Genomic DNA, 22,561 nt, shown 5'->3' with positions numbered 1-22,561 from the left:
GGTCCGGGCAAATTGTCCGCGGTCCTGGGCCAGTGCTCAGTAGTCTGCTGTGTACTCCGTGCCATGCAGCCCTCGGCACAGCAGGGTGAACTCCTTCACCATCTCCTTCACTCGCCGCTTGTTCACGCGCTCTCTGCTGAGACAGAGGGATGGGATAAAGGTGAAGCAGGAAGGACAAACCGGGCCGTGTGTGCACGGAGGGGGTCATGGCCCAGGGAAGGGAGCACGAACCTGAGGATCTGCTGGCTGAAGGTCTCCTTCTGCTCAGGGCTGACGCGGGCCGAGGGGAAGCCGTCCTGCTGCATGGCTTCCTTGATCCAGATGCTCAGGTAGCTGAAGCAGTGCTTGTTCAAGGCAAAGAGGATTTCTGCGAAGTGATCCATGAGGCTGCGGGAGGCCTGGCCACCGACACCCTGCCAGAGCAGACAGACCCTGCTGAGCCCCCAGCCTCACCTCATCCGCACCCACCCGCAGGGCCAGGCCCCCTGCCCCTGGCAGAGAACAGAGCCCATGGTCCTGGCTTCTCTCACCTCCAGCACTGCTTGCAGCAGCACTTTTCCATTCTCATGCACGACCTGTCCCACTGGAGCGATGTCTCCGCAGCGGGGCAGCAGCTCTGTCTGCAACACACACACACCCCAGCCCACTCAATGCTGGAATGGGCTCCACACCCAGCTCCCCTGCCCGACCCGCAGCCTCACGCCTGCCCTCCCAGCTCTCAGAGGGCTGCACCACGCCACGACACTCACAAAAAAGCCGCAGGATGCTTTGACCGTCGGGGCCTCGGGGAACTTGAGCGAAAGGACACCTGTGAGCAGAAATTGCTGGGGTTAGCAGCCAGAAAAACTGTGCACCATCCCAAATCAGCCCTGTGGTCCCCAGTTCCAGGTTGGTCTGTGCCTGGCAAGCTGCCTTCCCCCAAACCAAGCAATCCGAAGCCCATGGTACTCACCACACTGAAACACTGCTTTGACATCCAGGTTGCTACACAGGAAGAGGTCCGGCTTCCTTTTCAGAGCCTGCAAGGCACACAGATAGGCAGCATAAACCCAGAGCTGCAGAGGCAGCCAGGAAGCCTCCGAGGAACCCGGTGCCCCAGACAGCCTCTGCCTGGACGCACACTTACCTGGGCACACCCGCGGTAAACGGCAGATTCACACAGTACAGCAGGAAACCATCGCTTCCCCCCCAAGAAAATGTCAATCAAACAGCCAGGCAGTTTGCTATGCTCAGGGACCACCGACTGGAGGACCTGAGGATGCTACAGTGGTGTGTGCACAAACGCTTTGGACACAGAGATGGGACAGGAGTGCTCCCAGGACACGGGCAGCCATGCAGACACCAGCCACCTCTGTGCTTTACTCCTCTCCTCTTGAAGATGCTGGTGTCCCTGGGGTCACTTCCAGGGCACAGATGCCAACGAGATGCCAACACTGCTTGTTCCTAAACAGCAAGTCTGAGACCAGAAAAGCTTTGGTTGTTTTCTGCCACACAGCAATGCCACCAGCCTCTGTAGGGGGTCAGGCACTGCTGCTGGGGACACCCTGAGCTCTGGCACCCCCTGCAGTGGCTTCGTCCCACCCTGTGCTGGCACTGGGCAGTTACTGGCTAGAAATGCTTAAGCCTGCACCTTCCACTCCATGAGAAGTGTTTCTGCCCTGCCACAGCAAGCCTGGCTGTGTAAGGCAGCTGTATTGGTGCCCCCACCACCATGCCACCATGCCCACTGCCCTGCTGTCACTGCAACACTTGGGACAGCAGCTATGGAGCACTAGAGTGGCCCTGCTCTGTGCCTGCAGCTCGGAGAGCAGGGTACCAGGGCAGACAGCCCTCAGGCAGGGCCATTGCCACCCCCTGGATCTGCTCCTGGGGATGAAAGCAGGGACAGCATCCAGCCAGCAGCACCCAGGACACATGGCCACCCGGCCACAGCCATGGCTTCTACTTGAAGCAAAACAGATTTATTTCCCACCCCTTCTTCTCCATCAGCCATCTGCCCAGTACAGAGAACATATGCTGGAGACCAAGAAGCTGAGGAGCAGGTTTCAGAGTTACCCCAGCTCCTTTCCAACCCTTTGCATCACACGCTGCAAGAGAGGCCTCAGGTCTGGGCACTGAACGCAGCGCTGTACCAGGCGGAGATGGCACAACCGCAGTGACCTGCTTCCCTGCGAGATACAAGCGGAGACCTTCACAGGGGTGATCAGGGGGGTCACGTTATACCTGTGTGTGTATGTACACAGGCTGTGAGCATCACCCCTCCTATGCTAGCGCCAACACTGGAAACCTGGCTGCCTGAGGGCAGCTGGCTCCTGTGACACCACCCAGCTGCAGATTCCTCTACCCTGCCCGTTCAAGGGGCTGCATTTAACCCAAGTCCTGCATTCAGGAGTCTCCCAATGTGCTCAGGTTGCCACCTACCTGCGGGGTGCTTCTCCCAGCCAAGGCAGACCTGCAGCAGGCAGAGCCCAGCAGCTCTCCTGCAGACTTTGCTGCAGCATCTGCTCCTCACTTTCCATGGGGGAAAGCGTGCCAGTATTGCGAGGGCTCCTTCCCATAGGACACCTCCACTAAGGGAGAGTCCAAGCCCAATCTGTCTAATGCACATGTCTAATGTAGACAGAGATGCTTTTTACCTGCATAAGATGGGGCCCTGTGGAGCTTCTCCCATTAGCAAGCAACACCAAGTAGGTTCAGCTGCTCTTTCACAGCACCAGAAACCCTGTTCCAGCTCTGAGGCCTCTTACTAGCAGCCTGCCCTCCTCATCTCCTGTCAGAGCAGCTCTGCTCATACGTTCTGGGATGGGGACAGGTCTTTAAATGCTCTCAGATGCCTCCCCACATCCTCTGCTGCAGCAGCCACTGCAGTGGTAGGCACCGGCTCTCTGGCAAAGGGCTGTCCTGCAGGCTGGTGCAGAAAGGACATCAGGTTCTTCTCCATGGCAGCTGGGAGATGCTCAGACAGGTCTTCAGATCTGGCTTCTCTTCTGTGCCTGGCTCTTCAGAGGCAGGCAGGCATGGAGGGGACACTGAACCCCACTCCTCCAGCAGATGGAACAGTGCAGGGCTGCACGGCCAGTGCCTGCAGCTCTCCAGAATGCACAGATCAAGCCCTTGTGTCTGGCACCACCACCTTCCTTGGCAAAGCAGAGCCTCCAGCTCTGGGAAAAGCACACGAGCACTGGGGCCAAGAAGAAGCCATCAGCTCCTGCCCACCAGGGAGAGGGGATGCTAAGCCTACAGCCTCCAAGGGGCTTTGTGACAGGAGCAGGCATGGTGCAGAGCTCCAGGACTGCTGTATGCAGCCTGGACCAGCCCAAGAAGGGAGAGAGGTGAGGGTTGGCACCGGCTGTGCCATCACAAAAGGTCGGTCCTGCATCTCCTGCCTGGCGAGGCCGCGCTCGCCCAGTCTGCCCTGGGCTTCCCAGTCAGGGGAGGTCGCTGCAGTGATCCCAAGGTTCATGCTGGTGTGGATGTGACTGCGGCCCCGATAGGCTGGAGAGTCCCAAAATTCCACTTGTACCTGGAGGGACACCCGCTGGTCAGGGAGCGGGCAAGAGCTCCCAAACACCAGGCAGGAAGGGAGCAGCTGAGGACAGATCTCACCGCAAAGAGTGCCTGCACTGCTCCATGCAGCCTTATGGCAGACTGGTTATTTCATACTTAGCTTCGAGTAGTAATTCCAGGGTCTTCAGCATCTGTAAGACACTTGATTTAAGCCCTCATGCTCTCACGATCAGCCAGCCATCATCAAGAGTGGATTGCCAACTAACACGGTGGCAAAATGACCAGCTGCACCACTGGGGCAGTCCCACAGACTGCAAACTAAGCCCAGATAAATCAACTGTAAAGCCAACTGGAATCCTGTCACACAGAGAAATGGTCCCCTACGAGCTGGTGACAGGGGGCTGATGTGGGAGTATCAGGAGGCAGGAGCTGCTTCTGAGCTAGCAGGAGGTAGGAGAGAACTTGCTGGCAGAGGCAGAGGACACAAACACTGCCTGCAAGGAGAAACCAGATGAATTTGAAACAGGGACGATGGCATTTCCACCAAGGTGATCCCTGAGCTGACAGAGAAGTGGAAAAGCCTCCACCTTGACATACTCTAGGGCCCAAACTCACTGCTGCTCTGGAAGATGCATTACTTCACCAAGGGCTTGCAGGTAGGGCAGGCTGGGATGAAAACACAGCCTCCACCAGATGAAAATTGGGTCTGAAGAGATCTGCAGTTCTCTCTGACTTGAATCCTTGGGTCTACAAATGCTCAACAGCATCACTGCAGAGCATGGTCCTTTGGAAGAGGACAGGCTGGACCCAGCTCTGCCATCAGACACCGCTTCAAGTCCTGAGAGCAAGGAGCCAAGCAGGGAGGGCAGGGCCATTTCTTGATGGGTTTTCAAAGCATCTTGCCAGATCATCAGTTTGGGAATAGGGGCAGGCGAAGGAAGAGGAGAAAACTTTGAAACAAGTCCTGAGCATGGGGAGAGAGGATGGGGATGGGATCCTGTGGTCACTGTGGGGGTTGCTGGAATAAAAAGCCCAGGAAATAATCAGATCTTGAGAGGGCAGTGGTGGGCTGGCAGGACAATGTGGGAAGTCTCATGGTGATCCTCTGAGCTGCTCTCATCCTCCTCTGAAGGATGCAGGCTGTCCAGAGAGCAGCACGCTGCCCCCGTGCCTGCCCAGCGGCTGTTTGGGATGGGTGCTGCCTGCTCCCACAGCACATCCCATGGACGCGCAGCACAAGAAAACACCGGTGTCCCATGTCCAGACACAGAGAAGGGCCCTGAGCACTTTCCAAAGAAACAATAAATAGCCTGGAAGAGTCTCTCAGGGTCACCTAATGCCCTACTCCCTCGGCAGGATCACCTCTACCTGCCCTCCAAGAGCAACAGGGTTGTGGAGTCCTTTCAAGCCCTCCAAGCAACAGCAGCTCCCCGAGTGACCTTGCATGGCTTCCTTCCATATCTCCTACTGCCTGACCTGGATTCTTTTCTCTTATCTCCTCCAGTTACTGTTTGTCCCACTCAAAGACCCCAGAAAAGGGGTTTTTATCTAAAATGGGACATGACCTTTTACAGACTAAGACTCCTGCAGCTCCTCAGGCTCCCATCAGCCTTTCCTCCTCACCACGTGTACACGGTGCTCATCTTCTCAGATGCTTTTCTCTGTGCTCTCTGCTCTGTATCTACAGAAATGCTGTGCCTCAAACTGGGTGCAGTGCTTGAGCAGAGGCCTCACCAGCACTGAGTGGCTGGGAAGGACACATCTCCATGAACTTCATGCACAGACCCCATTCACCATCCTCCCATCACCTTTGAAAACCTGGTTATAAGGTCATGGCTTCCAAAACTGGCACCAGCGAAAGCTGCAAATGCTTTCCAATAACCTCAGTTACACACAGACCCCATTCACCATCCTCCCATCACCTCTGAAAACCAGGTTATAAGGTCACGGCTTCCAAAACTGGCACCAGTGAAAGCTGCAAATGCTTTCCAATAACGTCAGTTACGTTACATCTTTCAAGATGAAAAGCAGGGAAGAAAACGCTGCAATGTGGCTTGTGAGATGCGATGGGTCTCAGCGGGATCCGGGCATCAAGGTGAGACCCATGAGGAGCAGAGACCCACAAGACCCATCCTTTCCTGGCTGCCAGCAAGGGCAGGATGGCCACGGTGCTGGCAAATGCCTGGGTGGGTGCTCCTGCACAGCCACCGGGTCAGCACGTGTGGTTTGAGGTCTCACCATTACAGAAATGAAGCAGGATGCCACTCCTCACCACCGACCCACCCTCTGGGTAAATGCTGGGGGACACGTCTCCAATGGGGACACCGAGTGCTTCAAGGACATCAGGGCTTCACTCTCAAGGGCCACAGCGGGCTGAGGAGCACGCTGGGCTTCCTTCAGCTGTATAGACACACACAGCACGGCACCGGCCCTGCCTGCCCACCGCCAGCAGTGACACGAGTGCCGGTGACACGAGTGCCAGCCCGCAGCCCCGCCACACCGATGTGCGCTGTCCCCACACAGCACCAAACCAGCAGCGCTCCTGGGCTGCAGGGACAGGAGATGCCACCATCCTGAGAGGCTCCCAAGGCAGGAGGCAGCGTGGCATCCACCCTGGCAGCCCCAGATGCCATCGCAAGCACCTTGCTCAGAGCCAAACCCCGGCAGCCATGGGGCTTCCTCCCACCAGCCCCGGGGCAAGGCAGCCAGCTCGGCCCGTCTCCGCTCCAGAGGACCCATCACAGAGCAGGGAAACGGGTCAGAAAACATCCACTTAATGCTCTAATTTGTCCGTCACCCAAGGGTGACGGTGGCAGCAGCCCCAGGCGCCCTGCGCCGGCTTTGGCAAGGCAAGGGGGTGGAAGCTGCCCTGCAGAGGAGGGCACTGCCCTGGGGATGGTGCGAACCCAGAACTAAAGGAGAATGTTTTGTTTTCAACTTCCACGGAAACAGATGGAGAAACTCGATATTCAACTAAAAGTTAAAAAAAAACGTTGTCAACAGAAAGCTAAAAATAGGTTTAAATCGAATTAAAAAGAGAAAGAGAGAGAACAGAAAGTGAATGAATAAGAAACTAAAACACACCTGTGCCAGGAGTTGCATAAATGAATCAACAATATCAGGATGATCCCTGGGCCCTAAAATATAATAAAGATGTAACTTAAGAGAAAAATCATACAAACAGCAACTCAACATCATATAGTTATGTGATACAGAAAGAATTTACAAGTGAAAACAGGAGTGTAAGGAAGGAGGGGTGTGTGGGGAAGGGGATGGGCAACATGAGCAGCTTGAAGCAAGTTAAAGAAACAAAACATACAAAAAATCATGAAACTTGGAGAACCCAAGAACAGAAAGAAACTGCAAAGGAAAGGGTCTGAAGCCCCAGGGTCTCCAGCCAGCACCTGGGTGCTGCAGAGCCAAGGAGGAGATCTTCGTGTCCTTGGGGAGGAAGAGGAGGAGCAGGGGCTAGCTGGGCACCATCTCCACAAGGAGAATTAGAGCTTTTGCACTGTGGGGACTGAGCGGGTGTCTTCAGAGCACCGTTTGGTCCTGGAAGATAACTGCAAGTGAACGACAACACCTCAGCAAACGCTGGACAGGTCCGGCCGGGCTCAGGCGTGCACATGCTTGTCTGTCACCAGCACCCGCTGCTCAGGCGCCCCTGGCACAGCCCCCATCCCGCCCCGTCCCCAGATGCTCTCCGAGACCCTGAGTCCAGGACCCTCCTCCTGAAGGTCTCCTCCAGCATCCTCCTGGGAGAGTGCTGAGTGCCCAGAGGTCTCCATGCCAGCACCGCTCACCCTACCTTGGCATCTGTGCACATCTTGGCCCCTGCGGGTCAAGCGTCCCCCTCTCTCCTGCTGCCCATGGGCTCAGCAGAAGGGGCTCGCCCTGCTCAGGGCTGGTTGCCCACCGAAGGGGACCCATGGGCTGGGTGGGAGCACAGTCCAGGGCACACAGCGAGCTGGACTGCTGCTTGCCTGAGCAAAGCTTGCGCCCGAGCGTTGGCACAGCTCGGGCTCTGTCCCCTCTCCCTCTCCTCCTGCGGACATCCCTGCTGCTGCCCAGAGGCATCGTCACCTCCCCAGGCACCAAGCTAGAAGGGTCTCAGCGTAGACACATCCACACACCACTGGCAGAAGCAGGGGCTTGATCTTCAGATCAGCCCAGCTCACTGGTGCCACTGACCCCAGCGTCACCTCAGCGCAGCAGGACAGGCTCAGACCGTGGCGTGATGATTTAGCAGGGGTCCTCACGCCTCTCCCACCTCTCTAGAGAGCCCTGAGCCTTGTACTGGGGGATAGCATCACCCTACCCAGCACTGGGCTCTGAGCAAAGGACAAGACCCCTTGGGCATATGGAGATGCTGAAGGACCAGAGCCGGGAGGTCCAAGGCACATTTATCCCTGCCATGGGGCACGTCACCAAGAGGCTGAGGGGAGCCATGGTGTGTAGGGCCTGTCCTAACCCCCATTTGCTTTTCGTAGGGTGGGCAGTGAGCTGAAGAGGGGCCCCTGCCCTGCAGGAGGATGGCAGCATCCTCAGCATCCCAGTGGTGACTCAGTGGCCAGCAGTGGCTCTGAAAAGGTCTTTCCCAGCTGAACACACACACATCCTCCTGCTCATGCGAGGGCTTGATTCCTGGCCACTGCAAGCAGCGTCAGCCCCCAAAGGAGGCCCGGGACCTCCCGGGGAGCACAACCTCCCTGCCAAGCGGGGTGGGAGCTCCAGCTCGACCCTCACAGCACACAACGCCCAGCCCTGCTGCAGAAACGGGGCTGTCACGGCAGTCCAAGAGTCTCGCCTGTGGGGGGTTTCCTGCTTCTGCTGCCCTGCAGGGAAGGTACCCACCTTCCAGGGGTTGGGATGAATCCAAGAAACAGAGATGGCCCCATTAGCTTAGCTAGGAGTGAAAACAGCCATTCCTGGTAAGACGCCTCCAGACTCCACGCATGCAACAGCCTGACAACAGCCCCAGCACGAGGAGAAGTGAACCCCACGTACCTTGCTGGAACAGGGTCAGCGTGACTGAGGTAACGAGCAAGAAGAGGGCCTTGATAGGAGGGAAGTGGGCAGGCTCATGGGCAAAGATGTGAACCAGCTGCAAGAGAGGGAGAGGACTGGAGCTGCTGCTGGCCCTGCGTGCCCCAGGGAGCAGCAGTCCCAGCCCCAGCCTGAAGCGGGGCTCTGTACCTGCCGGGTGAGGTCGATGGCAGAGGCCTGGGGGATGGTGCTGTACATCTGCCCCAGCATCTCACACAGCTGAGGCACCATGGGGGCAAAATCATCCAGGAGGGTCTTCACGGACTTCTCAAAGATGGCACAGACGGACTGCAGGAGAAGAGGGACAGCCTGAGCAGTGGGCATCAGGACACCTCTCCTGAAGGGGTGTAGGGCTTGATGGATGGGTCCCAAGGGAGGGAAGAGCTGGCAACAGGGACAGGGACCAGCCAGGCAGAGGCTCAGACCCGCTCTGGTGGTGGTGCCCTGGTCTCCAGCACAGGATGGTCCCAGAGACCAGTAAACACCTTCCCACTGCAGCAGAAAGGCTCCCCAAGGGCCAAGAGGAAGAGTGGCTGGTGGGACACTGCACCTTGGCATTACTGAACTGAAACACCACACCACACAGGTCCAGTACAGAGCAGAGCTGTCCCCTTGGGGAACATAGGTTGGGTAGACTCCCACTTCCCATCTCCCTGCTCATGGCAGGGCCTCTGTAACTGGAGAGTAGCAGAGCTGATGGGGGCACAAGCCAGAGAAGAATGGCTGGACACTGCTGGTGACAGCAAGTGGCACTGGTCCAGCCAACCCAGCAGGACATCCCCCTGTCCTTTGCTGTCCCTAGTTCAGGTTAGCAAGGATGGGCAGAGATACAGGCACAGTACACGGCTCAGAGCTTGGTTACCTCTACCACCTGGGCATCATTCAGCCACTTGCTGAGAACCTTCTGTATGAGCTGGAAGACTTGCTGCAGAACCACCACCACCTGCGAGGAACCAGAGAATCGGCCATCACAGCACCAGGGACAGGAGATCCAAGACTAAGCATGGCCTGGACTCAAATCTTCAGGCACTGCTGCCTCCTCCACCCTCTGAAGCTGAGCAGCTTCCCCCGCTGCTGAAGCACAGCTCAAAGCTGGCAGGCAGCACCTGGGCTGTCCTCCAGAGCAGCCAAGATGGGATCAACGGCCAAGAGGGATCCTGCAGGTCACCTCTGCCCACCTCAGGAGCCACAGGATGAGCTGAAGGACTTATTTTAGCTGGAATGCACCATCACAACCCTCTCATGGTACGTGCTGCACTCCCCATTAACCCCCCTCACCAGGCACCAGTGGCTTTGGCCAGGTCGTGGCAAAGAGCACTGAGCTACTGCTGTACTCACTGGGTTGGGTCCTTGCTGCACTGGCAGCTTCTTGACCTCGTTGCTTTCGTGGTCGTCATCATGGTGGCTGATGTCCAGAGTGGTGAACAGGTTGGAGAGCAGGCCCAGGATGTGGATGATGGCCAACTTGTTGGAGGGATTGGGCTGCCAGGGAAAATAAAGCCAAAACGTGACATAGACCAACACTGCTCAATCCCAGTCACGCCTTTGGGATGCTGAGGAACCAGGACTGTAGAGGCCAAGTGCCAGAGGGGTGTTCCCTGCACTCCCTTAAGCCCACGTCCAAGAGTGCTGCATCAAGACAGCAGCTCTGGGGCTACAGCCAGCAGAAGCCACGTCTGGACAGAGGTAGCACGGGGGCACTCACCGTTTCGTCAGCCAGCTTCTCCAGCTGCTGGATGTATGGGGTGATCAGGGAGTGCAGGTTCTTCAGGATCTCCTCCACTTGCAGCGCAGAGAGCAGGAAACCAAGAGCCTGCATCAGCCACATGCACTGGCTCGTCTGGGACAGAGAGGAGACACAGCACAGCAGGTCACTGCCCAGTCCGCAGCCCTGCCGCACACATACTAGCCAAGACACCAGCGTGCTGCAGCTCCTGAGCTGCTCTATCCGGGTCACTCTAGGTCCATCTCACTGCAGAAGAGGGGAGCAGCTCCCTACCAGCACAGCAGAGCCAAGGAAAGACCAGTAGGTGCTCAGAGATGCCCATGCTGGCACCACTCACCCCACCTTGGCACATCAGACCTGGCTCAGCCCCTGTGAGGTCAAGAGTCTCACCCTGTCCTGGCCAAAGACAGCCTGGGCAATGTCCTCACACTTATCTCCCTCCTTTTTTCCCTCCTAAAGGCATGCCTGCAGTCTTGCCATCCTTGGGCTTGGAGGTCCTGGGAAGTGCTAGAGTTAGGTCTCCCTGGGGGCTTCCCTCTCTATGGGGACACAGCCCCAAGCACGACCCCAGCCCCCGTGCAAACACAGCGAGAGGCAGCCAGCAGCTCCTCGGGGCCCTGTGCATGATGTCCCCTCCAAGGACAGCCCAGCTTGCAGTGGCACCCCTGGTGTCATCAGCTGAGCACAACTAACGGGGGCAAGTGGAACCAGCCAGAGGTGTGGGCCACCCCCTCTTACCTTGTGAATCTGCTTCATCAACACCTCCTGCCAAAGGGAAGGAAGACAGAAAAAGGAGGGTGAGTGCTGTAGAAAGCCCTTTCCCTTCTGGGAGTCAGGACTGATGCAGCTCCCATGCACACCCCAGCCCCTCTCCTGGTGCCTTGGGACTCTCAGTCCCATCTGCTCCACATCTTGACATGATGAGCTGCCTCAGCACTGCAGGGACCAGCTCATTCTCTGTGGAGACGCTTGAACACCAGAATGTCCCCCAAGCTGCTCAGCAGTGGCACCAGCTGCTCGGTGGGTGCAGAGTGGGCAGGATGCTGCTCCCAGCAAGGCAAAAAAAAGACCCCAGGGAAAGGCTGGATCCCCCAGTGCAGTCCCAGTGAACCCCTTGGCAGTTGTGTTTGCCATCGCCTGCCACTTCTGCACTCACAAGAGGACACGGGGCGGCCAAGAAGGCCAACGCCATCCTGGGCTGGATGAGAAGGGGTGGGTGTAGGGCAGAGAGGTTCTCCTGCCCCTCTGCTCTGCCCTGCTCACACCACAGCTGCAATCTTGTGTCCAGTGCTGGGCCCTCAGCTCCAGAAGGACAGGAACTGCTTGAAAGAGTCCAGCAGGGCCACAAAGATGCTGGAGGGAGTGGAGCATCTCGTGCTGAGGAGCGGCTGAGGGAGCTGGGGCTCTGGAGCTTGGAGCAGAGGAGACTGAGGGGTGCCCTCATTCCTGGGGATCCATTGGGAAAGGGCAGTGTCAGGAGGAAGGAGCCAGGCTCTGCTCTGGGATGGCCAATGGCAGGACAAGGGGCAATGGTCCCAAGCTGGAGCACAGGAGGTTCCAGCTGAAGATGAGGAGAAACTTTGTGAGTGTGAGGGTTCTGGAGCATGGCCCAGGCTGCCCAGAGAGGTTGTGGAGTGTCCTTGTGTGGAGACACCCAAAGCCCTGGCCGTGTTCCTGTGTGACTGCTCTGGTGATCCTGCTCTGGCAGGGGTTGCACTGGGGGAGCTTTCCAGGTCCCTTCCAGCTCCTCACATCCTGGGATCCCGCCATCTGGATCTACTGGCCTAGGAACAGAATGGACAAGCCCCCCACAGCAAGCAAGATGCCCTGAGCGGTTGCTTTGTGTCCCCCTGCCCTGATCCATGGGAATCAAAGGGTTTGCACCTCCTGGCTCGCTGTCACACGCCCAGCTCCTACCTGCGACACAGCAACGATGTTGGCAGCATAGGGCGGCAGGTCGTACTTGCACTCCCGACAGATCTTCTTCAGGGTGGAGACGCTAGAGATGGAGAGCTCGGGGTTGCCCAAGGCTTGGAGCACCAGCGGCAGCACGTTGTTAATCATGACAGGGTGATCAGCCAGCCACTCCGACAGGGCCCCTGCGCACACAGACGGGATCAGACCAGAGGCCTGCGCCACGGGATCTTGCTCCCCACATCTCGGGATGCTCAGCTTTGCTTTTCGCTGCTGTTGTTGCCAAGCAGGAGCCATCTCCCCCCTCCCCAGCCCAGCCTGCGCGCAAGCAAAGGCCTCACCGATAGTGAACATGACGGTGTCGGCGAGCTGGACGTTGCTGATGCTGATCCGGGGAATGAGGCCGATCAGCCCCGGCACCACGTCAGAGTAGTTCACGTCGATGGTCTCGGCAATGGACTGGAAGCCGTAGAGCAAGGCCTCCGTGTGCTGCCATGGTGGGAGAGGCCCTGTCAGAGTCATGCGCTGAGCCCCGATGCCCACCCCAGCACCAGGCACTAGCTCAGACTCCCCCTGCAGTGGCCAAGGAGGCTGGTCCTTGGGTAGCGCTGAAGATGGGGGGCAGAACATAACCCGTTTCTCCTCCCAGCAGATCCCAGAGAGCCCACACCTGTGCTGGTTAAGGTGGCCATGCTCCTCGCCTCTGTCACATCCCTTTTCTCTCAACGCCCCATGGTGAGGACAGGTCCCTGAGGGGCTGGAAGCCATCAGCTTGGTGCCCAGGTCCCCTCTCTCACCTGCCACGTGGATGGCTGCTCCGTGTTGGTCAGGAGACGTCCTAGTTTGTCATAGAGGCTGCTCAGGAGCTCGGCACCCAGCATCTCATACACGTACATCAGCGTGTCGGAGATGTCCACCCTGCAGAGAACACAGAGAGTCTCTAAAGGCCGTCCCCATTCCTTGCAGAGCGCTCCACGCATGGACACGTTACACCCCCTCCTGCTGCCATGCAGCGCACGAGTGCTGCCTGCACAGGGACATTGCCCCAGTCCAATGTGGAGTGCTCATTTCTCTATCACCACCACAGCCCAAACGGCTTTTGGTAGAAGGAATCCCCTCCACATCCCTCCTTGGGTCTCCCCACGGTGCTCAGGCTCCAGGGAGGCTGCCTGTGTCCTCATCTGCCTGACGAGCAAACCCAAACCTCCCAGCTGTACCTGTATATCCGAAACTGCTCCTTCTCATCTGAAGACCAGAAACCATACTCCTCATCGGAGGGGAACTGGGCTTTGTGCAGCAGGACATCCACCAGCTGGAAGTAGACAGGCCTGTAGACCTGCTGGTACACCGCCTGCTTGTCAGGCTCGAAGGAGAGGATGTCGTCCTGGGGGCAGGAGGAGGAATACATCAGGTGTGGCAGGGGAAAGAGAAAGGAACCAGCATGTCCGCTGCATGGGGGGCTCAGGGGCATCTCCTAGGGCTAATGGGACCTGTCACACCTTGGAGGTTGCATCTCCCCAAGGTCCACCTGATGCCGACCCCTTCTGCTGCAGCAGCGTAATCTGGAGCCAAGTTACCAGAAGCCCCAGCCACCAGGTGGACCCTTGGGCATTTGGGGACAGCACGGTTACATTGGAGTGGGACTGTCCTGCCGTGTCCCAGCCTTGGGAGCACACACTCCTCGGACCCCTGCAAGGCAGGCAGCGATGGGTGCCTGGGGAGCACAGCGCTCTCCTGCCTGCCCCCGTATCCACAGACCCATCCGGAGAAGCAGCGAGAGGAGGTGGGCACCTCAGCCCAGCCCCGTGCAGCAGAGGAGCTGCCAGCACCGCGCCGACATCGCCCCCCTCCCTGCCCACACTCAGCCACGCCGCATCAGATTGCGGAGGACTGGAGCTGAGGGGGATGAACGAGGGATAAAAATAGAGCATGACGTGGCAGGGCTGCTGGGGTGGCTCAGGGAACGCTGGTCTTGGGAGAGGACCCCATGCTGGGCACCCCCTAGCAGCTCCCAGCCCTATTCCCCTCCTCTGACAGACCACAGCCGCCAGCCTGGCAGCGGGGTCCAGCCTGCAGCGAGCTGGCACGTGCCCTCCTCCCTGCCCGCAGCCGGCATGGAGCTAAACAACCAGGTCTGCTGCTGGAAAAATAAAAACCAGCATGAAGTTTTAATTAGTTATGTTAATTAGCCCCTTAAAGGCTGGCTCAGACTTCCAAGAAAGGCTGGGGATGGAAAAAGCAAGCCACGGGGCCAGCATTTTGAGTTGTGCGCCCTGCAGTGGCTGTGAGGGCAAGGAGAGGAGCTGGGGCATCGGAAATCCCTGGGGACCAAACACAACCAGGCCAGATCTTGGTCCCTGTCTGTGCACCGGTGCCTCCAGCCCTGTCTGGAGCACAGGATGCGGGCAGGATGCCCTGTGATGGCCACTGACCTGCAGCGTGTACCAGAAGGTGAGCGTCAAGGAGCTGGTGGTTTCATTGACAGGGTAGTGCCCGGGGATGCCGGTGCAGAACATGATCATGTTGACCAGGGCCAGGAAGCTCTGCCAGTGCTCCACCTGGTCCAGGAGAGCCCTGGGGAGCAGAGAGCACAGTCAGGGTGGCACCAAAAGCAAAGTTGGCTTCTCTGCCCTGACACACATCACCGGGTGCAGGACAGGCCCCGGATGAAGCGGCGTGTGGGGAACAGAGGGCTGCTCCAAGCTCATTCCCTCTCCTGGGGACCATCTCCAGCACTCACCGGGAGTGGTTCTCCCCCAAGGCCACAGCAATGCGACAGATCCCGTGTGACGTCTCCATGTCCCCGCTCTGGACCGCCTGGCGTAGCTGCTCTTGAAGTCCCAGCACAGGGGGGATGAGCTTCAGGAGGGTGTTCACGTACCTGCAAGCACAGCCTGAATCAGTGCCAGGCATCGCCTCCCTGGCACCGGGTGCCATAGCACTCATCCCCTCCCAGGGCTCCCACCCAGCTTTTCCTACTCGAAGGCTGCTTTGTGCCATGGGACACATCCAGGAGCCTCCACCGCTTATAGTGATCCTCCTCCCAGCCTGTGGCATCGTGGTGAAGCCCCAAGCAGAGCGCAGCAAAGCCTCTGCAAGCGAAGAGCTGAGCCGAGCCAGCGGCCATCAGCTCTGTGCAAATTTCCCGCTGCACCACGCTGTGGGCATCTGCCTCTGCCCACCCAGACCTGCCAGCAGGGCTGCCAGCACCCCCTGACCATAACTTGTCACCGCCACGGCCAGCTACGAGCAGGCTGTGCCTGCGCACGGCGGCGATGGGGAGCGGGAGAAGGGCGGTGAAGGCAGAGCTGCGGGCTCTTCTTGCTGTGCTCTGCATGAGGGTGCCGGGTGCCCTCCAGGATGGGCACATCTCGATGGTGCTCACTGGTTGGGACAGGGTGGGCAGCCACCCTTGGGGATTCCTATCCAGGGAGGATGCTGTCCCCCTGGCACGTCTCGCTGGTCCCCCACCCTCAGGGCTGCCGCAGCCCTGCGCAGCACCGCTCTCCCCCATCACATCCACACATCAGCCTCCCCTCTGCGCCGCTGCCTGCAAGTGATGGTAACCAAGGCAACGAGAAGGAGGCAGCCAAGGTGAAACGCAGCCCAGGGCCCCCCTAGAGAGGCCCTGCCGGAGGCTGATGAGCAGCCTGCCATTTCCCTGCCCGCCCAGGCGTGTTATCCGGAGCTGCGGCTATTCTGTGCCCTCCCGGGCCGCCCCAGCGCACGCAGGTGTGGGGCTGAGGATGCTCGGAGCGGGAGGCGCATGTGATGCCGGCTCTCCTGTGCCCACCGCGGGGAAGAGACGGGCACTGACACCATGTCCACCCCACAGCGGCTCCGCTGCCCAGCACAACAGCAGCTCTCACTGTGTATGAGCAAATAAAGCCACCGGTGCAGGGAGAGAGTCCCCTCTGTGTGCTGTTGGGGTGACCCACCTCTTTCCCCCAGAGGAAACCGCATGGCAAAGGGGACAGGTATACGTATGTCAACCACTTTCAAGCCTCTGATGCCCACGGCAGTGTGGGAGGTAATGGAGAATTTGGGAATTCGCTAGCTGCTCTCCCAGGGAACTGATGCTGCAGTCAGGGCCAGCCCAAGGGAGCTGACAAAACTGCACAGGGGACCTTCCGCTGCTCCTGTGTAGGGTAAAGCCATCTTTCCTCTGCAGCACTGGGCTCACACTACCTTAAAATACCTCCTGTGGCTTTAGGGGTTTACAACAAGGATCCCACTTCTGCTTGAAAACCTGACAGTGAAGATGCCAAGACCTGAGCAAAGTCCTCTGGACTCCCCGCACAGCCAACAGGGGAAACCGCCTGGGTTTGCTGCCACGCTGCAACTCATCCCATGTTAGAGAAGACTTCTAGAAAAGGCTGGGTGAACCACATCCCCAGCACCGCCTTGCTCTGCGGATGCAAGGGCAACTCGGACACACGGGTGCCCAGCGAGGAGGGAGACTCTTGCTGTAGGTATTGCTTTAACCAGTCACTCGAGAACCATGGCCACGCCAGCTGGAGCCGTGCCCTCTCCTCTGTGCCCAGCAGCACAAAGCTCCAGACCACCCCACCTGCTCAGAGCTGCTTCCCAGCCCCGAGCAACCAGCTGGCACCACAGCCCTGACCGGGTGCAGAGCTCATCCCAGCAGGCAGACACGACGCCTGCCGGCCCTGCTGCCAACCACCACTGCCCACCAGGGCACGACAACGCCGGGCAGGAGATGAGGAGACCGTCCCTGTCTCCAGCAGCCGATGACCAGAAACACTGTGAAAGAGCCTACGAACACCATACGGTGGCACTTGCCCATGCGTTCCCCTCCAGCGATTTGTGTTTGCATTCCTCAGCAAGCTTTGCTATCTTGGTGCTTAGCAGCTGAGCAAATGTTTCTCTTGTGAGTTTGCCTGGTCCCTCTGTGGGACCAGCACCTCGTTCTGCTCTTGCCACAACCCTCCCCAAACCACACCGTGGCACAAGGGACAACCTGCAGCAAGGAGATACATTAGGCAGCTCATAAGGGACAATCTCACCCTTCCTGAGCCAAAATCCAAGCCACAACCTGATGAGAAAACCCCAACGTTATTAAGAATCTGTTTCTAATGAAGCTCTTGGAAAGCTCTCCTAGTGCAATTCCTCTTCAGGGACTCAGCACCAGGTGCCAAGACCAGGGAGGCATGGGCTGGACACTAAGCAACCTCACCCAGACACCTGCACTCCTGCCAGCTCCACCACTGCAGCAACGCTTGGCTGCTTTCAGAGGTGGCTCAGTGTCCAATGCCCACACTCCATAACTTCTGCTACAGGCACACACCACTTGCAGGTCCTTCTCCCTGCTCCAAAACTGCCCGCCGGGCTGCAGGAGCGTGGCTAAGTGCTGTGTGCCAGCTCTCCCCCTGCAGCACGCACCGCCGAGCTCCCTGACCCGCTTAGCTGGGGGATAATCTTCAAACGAGATGGAAAATCCAGCCCAAGCCTCCTGTGCAAATGAGATGTAGCAGTAACTCTGCTCCTGCAACTCAGGAGCTTCCCATTGCCCTCAAGGGCTGAGGTGTGCTCAGAGGCGCTCCCTGCCAGCTCCTGGCCAAGCCTCTGAAGTTTCCTTTTGCCACAACCAAACAGAGGAGCAGCATCCACACTCCCCCTCCTCTGAGACCAAAGGGCTCCCACCCACCTGGCAGGTAAGGAGATCAAATGCTCTGCACCTACAAATCCCTGCTGCAGCATCTCTAGTAACACCTCGGAGGCAGGAAAGCCACCCGCGGCTGCTCACAGGCAGGGGAATCCATGCCACGGGCACAAGCGACTTACCCAAGAGCGAGGCAGCACCATGGCCAGGTGATCCTTGCCCATGAGGTCCCACTTGCCTTTCTCCACCTGAACACATCCCTCGCAGGGTGAGGGATGCCGTGCAAGGTGGTACTCCCCTGGGAAGATGACCCACGGGCTACCTAACCCTTGGCAGCAGAAGCCACGCTCATAAGCTGCTGAGCCTTGTGCTGACAGCACAAGCACATCTGCATGATCACCTCGGCAGCAACATCAATGGAGGCAGCTGAGAATGGCAAGGGGGAAAGACACAAGGTCTGTAACACTCAGGGGAACCCGTGGGAAAATGGGGAGCCCCGAGATCAACCCTCTCACAGAGTGATGGAGAGGACCATGACCGCAGCCCAGCGCCAACGATGCTCCAAGCCTGCGGCCAAGGGCAGCCAGGGAGCCAAGTCCCTGCAGAATCAAAGGCAAGAGACAGTGGAGGAAGAGAGCAGCTGAAAAGCAGCAGGATCTCCCAGGCTGTCGAGAAAAGAGACAGAAAGGTCAGCAGACTCCCTGGGGGCTCAGGGAAGAGCTGGAGCTGCTGCGGCAGAGCAACAGAGCTGGAGGGGCGGGACAGTCAGCACCAGGGGAAGCGAGAGGAGGGACATGGGATGGAGGGCACAAGGAACAAAGAGGAAGACAGAGCCCACCCGGGAAGCAGCGGCTCCATGTGCCACCCCACTCCTGAAGCCATCACGGAGCAGCTGACACCACAGCGCCTGGTAGGGCGGCCCTGTGACAATGCCACTGCTGTCCCCACGCCCTGGCAGCGGGGGCTGTGCCAAGGTCACACACTGGGCAGCCTTTCAGGCCTGCTGCCTGCCTTGTCCTGGCCATTGCTCGCACGCCTGTGGACAGGAGGGTGCTCTGCCTCCAGGGAAAAGGACGGAGAGCAAACACCGGTGATGCTGTTAGGGAGCAGCCAGCGTGGCAGGACTGAATGGGGATAGAAACTGCACAGCGGGGTCGGCACAGGAGCATGGGGCTGTCAGCCACACTGAGGAAGCTCAGGCTTTTCATACAACCAAAGAGCAGCGCTGCAGGGCCAGGCTCCTGCACACAGGTTGGGAATCACAGCCAAGGGACTTGTGAGACTTGAGGGAATGGAAGCGAGGAAGACAGAGCCTCCAGCGCTTCAGCACTGCAAGTCACCTTCTCATTTTCTGCACCAACTCTTCTACAAGAGTTTGGGCTGACCTGCAGCCTTTGCTTAGTACATAGAGAAGCTGAGGCAACCCCTCTCCACACCCAGCAACACATCAAAATCCTGATGGTCCCTTTGTGCCCCAGGACCTGCAGTCTCCAGGCACAACCCCTTCTCTTGTCATCAAAGAGGAAAACCCCAGCCTGCCCTGGAGCCTGGATGGTGCTGGGTGCCCCTGCCCCGAAGCCAAGGGGAGGACCAGGGCTCACAACTGCAGCAGCACCCACACCGCTGCAGCGAGTCGGAGCCTGCGCCATGCGCAGAGATGCACAGGGAAGCACAGCGGTGGCAGCGCAGCCCAGCCTTCAAGAAAACCCTCCTCTTCAGGGGAAGGTTGCTAAGCAGCCAGGAGGGGATGTGGTGGGGAACCGAAGGAGATGTACTTTCCTTTCTGCGGCATTGGTCCCGAGAGCTGACAGCAGCTCGGACAACGCAGCCAAGCAGACGAGCTCAGCACCCCACAGCGCAGCCCTGGCAGGACCTGCCCCAGTCCCAGCCCCAGCTCAGCTGCTCCAGGGGCAGCGCCATGGGCACAAACAAAAGACGAGTCCTTGGCTGGCACAAGCTGCTGGAGTCAGAGGGAGGGATGAGGCTGACAGGGCTGGTTTTATTATCTCTGCATCACATCAGCTCCTCGGCTGGATCAGGAGGGTCTCTGAACATCCCCTGGCCAGAGCCAGGCAGCTGCTCCCTGGTCGGGCACTGCAGGGTCTCACAAGAGGCACCAGAAGGGAGCATCCTCTGCTCAGGAGCAGGAGGGTGGAGATGGGCTGCAGCTGCTCCAAACATGGTCCTCACAAGTCAGTCATAGTGCAAAGCCTTCCAAGACCAACCACGTGAAACCAGGAGCCTCCGGCTGCTTTTAACTTCTCCCCTCTCCAAACCCTGTCATCACCACCTCCAGGGCCAGCGATAGCTCGAAAAAAGCCCAAGGTTTTTCCTCCCCACCCTGCTCCCCGTTGATGCCCAGGAGCACCAGCAGCGCACGGGAGAGAGGATGCCCTTACCTTTGGGCATCGGGTTGGGAAATGGCATTGACAACAGCCTCCACCGCTGTGTCAAAGAGCTCTGGGTCCTGCAGGGAGGTGAAAGCTGCCTGGATCAGGTTCTCGCAGTCCATCAGCGGGATCTCCAGCTGCACCCAGCTGGAGAAGCACTTCAACACCTTCTGCTTGATGAAACCCGGGGAGTCCTGCTGCTGCAGCAGCTGCTCCAGCAAAGGGAAGACGGAGCTGCACTCCTGCGCCAGGACGCTGCGTACCTGGCCCTTGCGGTACTGCGGCAGGCGGCTGGTCTGAAACTCCTCGGGCAGCACCGTCAGCAGCTCCAGCAGCGCCAGGCACCGCGCTCGCCCGTCCACGTTGGAGTCCTCTGCCTGGAACATGCGCACCATGTCTGCCACGGCGCAGGGCCAAGCCTCCGGCATCATGCTGAGGGCCAGGGAGGCCAGCGCCACGCACAGCCGGGTCAGCACAATCTTGGAGCCGCTGGCGAAGCGGGTGATGTGGGTGAAGAGCTGCGACTTGAGGCTTTCGTACTGGTCGGCCGGGATGTCGTTCCAGTACCGGGAGATTTTAATGTGGAGGGCGCTGGCGCCAAAGTACTGGATCTCGGGCACTTTGTCCATGTTGAGAAGGATCCAGCTGAAGTGCCATGCCTGGGGGGAGACCTGTGCCTGCATCAGCCATTTCTGAGCCAAGTTCTTGTTCTCGATGTTTGGGTCGTAATACAGCTGGTGGAGAGCCTGGAAGAGAAAGGGAAGCATCCTGGAGCAGCTGAGGAGCACGGCCGCACGGGTTCCATTGATGCTCACCAGCACCAAAGACAGAACATCGGCTGCCTAGCAACCATTGCCCTGCCAAGCCAGCACCCTCCCCACATCAACCTGTGTTAGCTTGGGCTAACAGCAAAGCCTGAGTGATGTGGCAGCGGGTGAGGACCTGCAAAGCATTCCTCCTCTCACACAGCACTCTGGAAATCTCTTTTCCTCAGTCATCTCCCATCCTCACCTTCACTTATGCCAAACCCACCCGTTTCCCTGCTGATGTGCTGTCACCAGGGTGGGCACAGAGACCCCTCTGCGGTGCAAGGGCTGTAAGGGACAGGGCACGCTGGTGCTCCTGCCTTACACCCGCTCTTAGAAAGGTGCTGTGGATGCTCAGCTCTCAGAAAGCACACATGGCCCAAAGCTGGTGTCTGGGAGCCCAAAGAATGCGAGAGCTGCTGCAGATATCTTCATCTGCCAGCTCGTGCCGAGCCCTGGAAACCCACAGTCACTAAGCTCAGGGATTAATCCCTCCATGGAGTCCCTTTGAAGTATTCCCAAACCCGCCCAGCTACAGCTGAGCCAGGAGAGCTGGCATCTCACCCTGCCTTTGCCACCACGAAGTCCAGGGCTGCTGGCTCCATCTCCCCTGATGGAGAAGGAGAACATCACTTACCTGCTCAGACAGTTTTAGGAGATCCAGTTACTGCTTTGCAGAGCTCAGATCCACGCCAACAGCCTCACACAGGCTGCAAGGCTTTATTTGCAGAGGAATAGTATAGAGATCTTAAGGATAACATTAATGAGTTACTTATCCTGAGTGGGTGCAACTGGAAGCCAGTGATGCCCTCAAACACAGAGGGGAACAGAAGCCCCTTGCCTGAACTCCATGTTCAAATCACTGACTCTGTATGCCAAGAGCAAGCAAAAGCAACGGCATCTGCCAGGCTATCAGGCACCCGTCACACCCCACCATCAAACTGGAGGACGATTCCAGCAGGTGCAGAGGATTTTTTGTGTCCCCATCCTGGCTCCAGGTCTCAAATATCCTCCTCCTCCTCCCTTCTAAAAAGCTCTATGAAATTCTTGTGTGGCTCTTGTACCCAGGAGAGGATTTAAACCCTATTTTTAAGCACGCAGAGCTGGCAGCCTGGGGCACAGGAACAACCTTCCCAAGCAAGCGCTTCTGCCTCCTGCTGCTTCCCAGCACACCAAATGGCAGGAGCCTTACAGAGCCAGCACTGCCTGGGCCACCATTTGAAACATCTCTGTTCCAGCCTTCATGGTGGGGGGAAATGAGGATAACCACTTTGTAAGAAAGAAAGAGGCTATGAAACACGTCGTAGGAGACAGAGCCAGCCAACACAGGCTGCAGAGGGACAGGTGCCTGTCCCACTACAAGACACAGAAAAGGTTAACCCTAGATACACAGGACAGAGGGAGAGTGAAATCTGTCCTGAGAGAGCAGCCAAAGGAAGCCCACGAGTCAGCAGCAGCTGGTGGACACCTGGCTCTGTTCTCTGCTATCTCGGGCTCTTGCCTGGAGCATCTCTCAGCTGCAGGGACAGAGGTAGGTGCTGTGGTCCCC

At 58.3% G+C, this 22,561-nt stretch overlaps 1 protein-coding gene across 1 annotated transcript; it reads right to left on the bottom strand.

Annotated features, from left to right (window-relative positions):
• Positions 1 to 36: 36 nt before the first annotated feature.
• On the bottom strand, positions 37 to 20,946 carry IPO13 (importin 13). Its single transcript, XM_010189941.1, has 19 exons — positions 20,216 to 20,946; positions 14,934 to 15,074; positions 14,626 to 14,767; positions 13,411 to 13,577; positions 12,991 to 13,111; positions 12,535 to 12,682; positions 12,197 to 12,378; positions 11,018 to 11,044; positions 10,259 to 10,393; positions 9,892 to 10,035; positions 9,416 to 9,496; positions 8,704 to 8,841; positions 8,515 to 8,611; positions 6,592 to 6,644; positions 953 to 1,019; positions 750 to 808; positions 531 to 620; positions 232 to 413; positions 37 to 136 (listed from the first exon to the last, which is right to left on the bottom strand). Exons 1-19 carry the CDS (start codon positions 20,887 to 20,889, stop codon positions 37 to 39), a joined length of 2,748 nt encoding a protein of 915 aa, XP_010188243.1. The 5' UTR covers positions 20,890 to 20,946.
• Between the last annotated feature and the right edge of the window lie 1,615 nt (positions 20,947 to 22,561).

Source organism: Mesitornis unicolor, unplaced genomic scaffold (assembly GCF_000695765.1).
Source record: "Mesitornis unicolor isolate BGI_N332 unplaced genomic scaffold, ASM69576v1 scaffold8208, whole genome shotgun sequence".
Taxonomy (NCBI): Eukaryota; Metazoa; Chordata; class Aves; order Mesitornithiformes; family Mesitornithidae; genus Mesitornis; species Mesitornis unicolor.
This window is presented reverse-complemented; position numbering and strand designations above follow the sequence as displayed.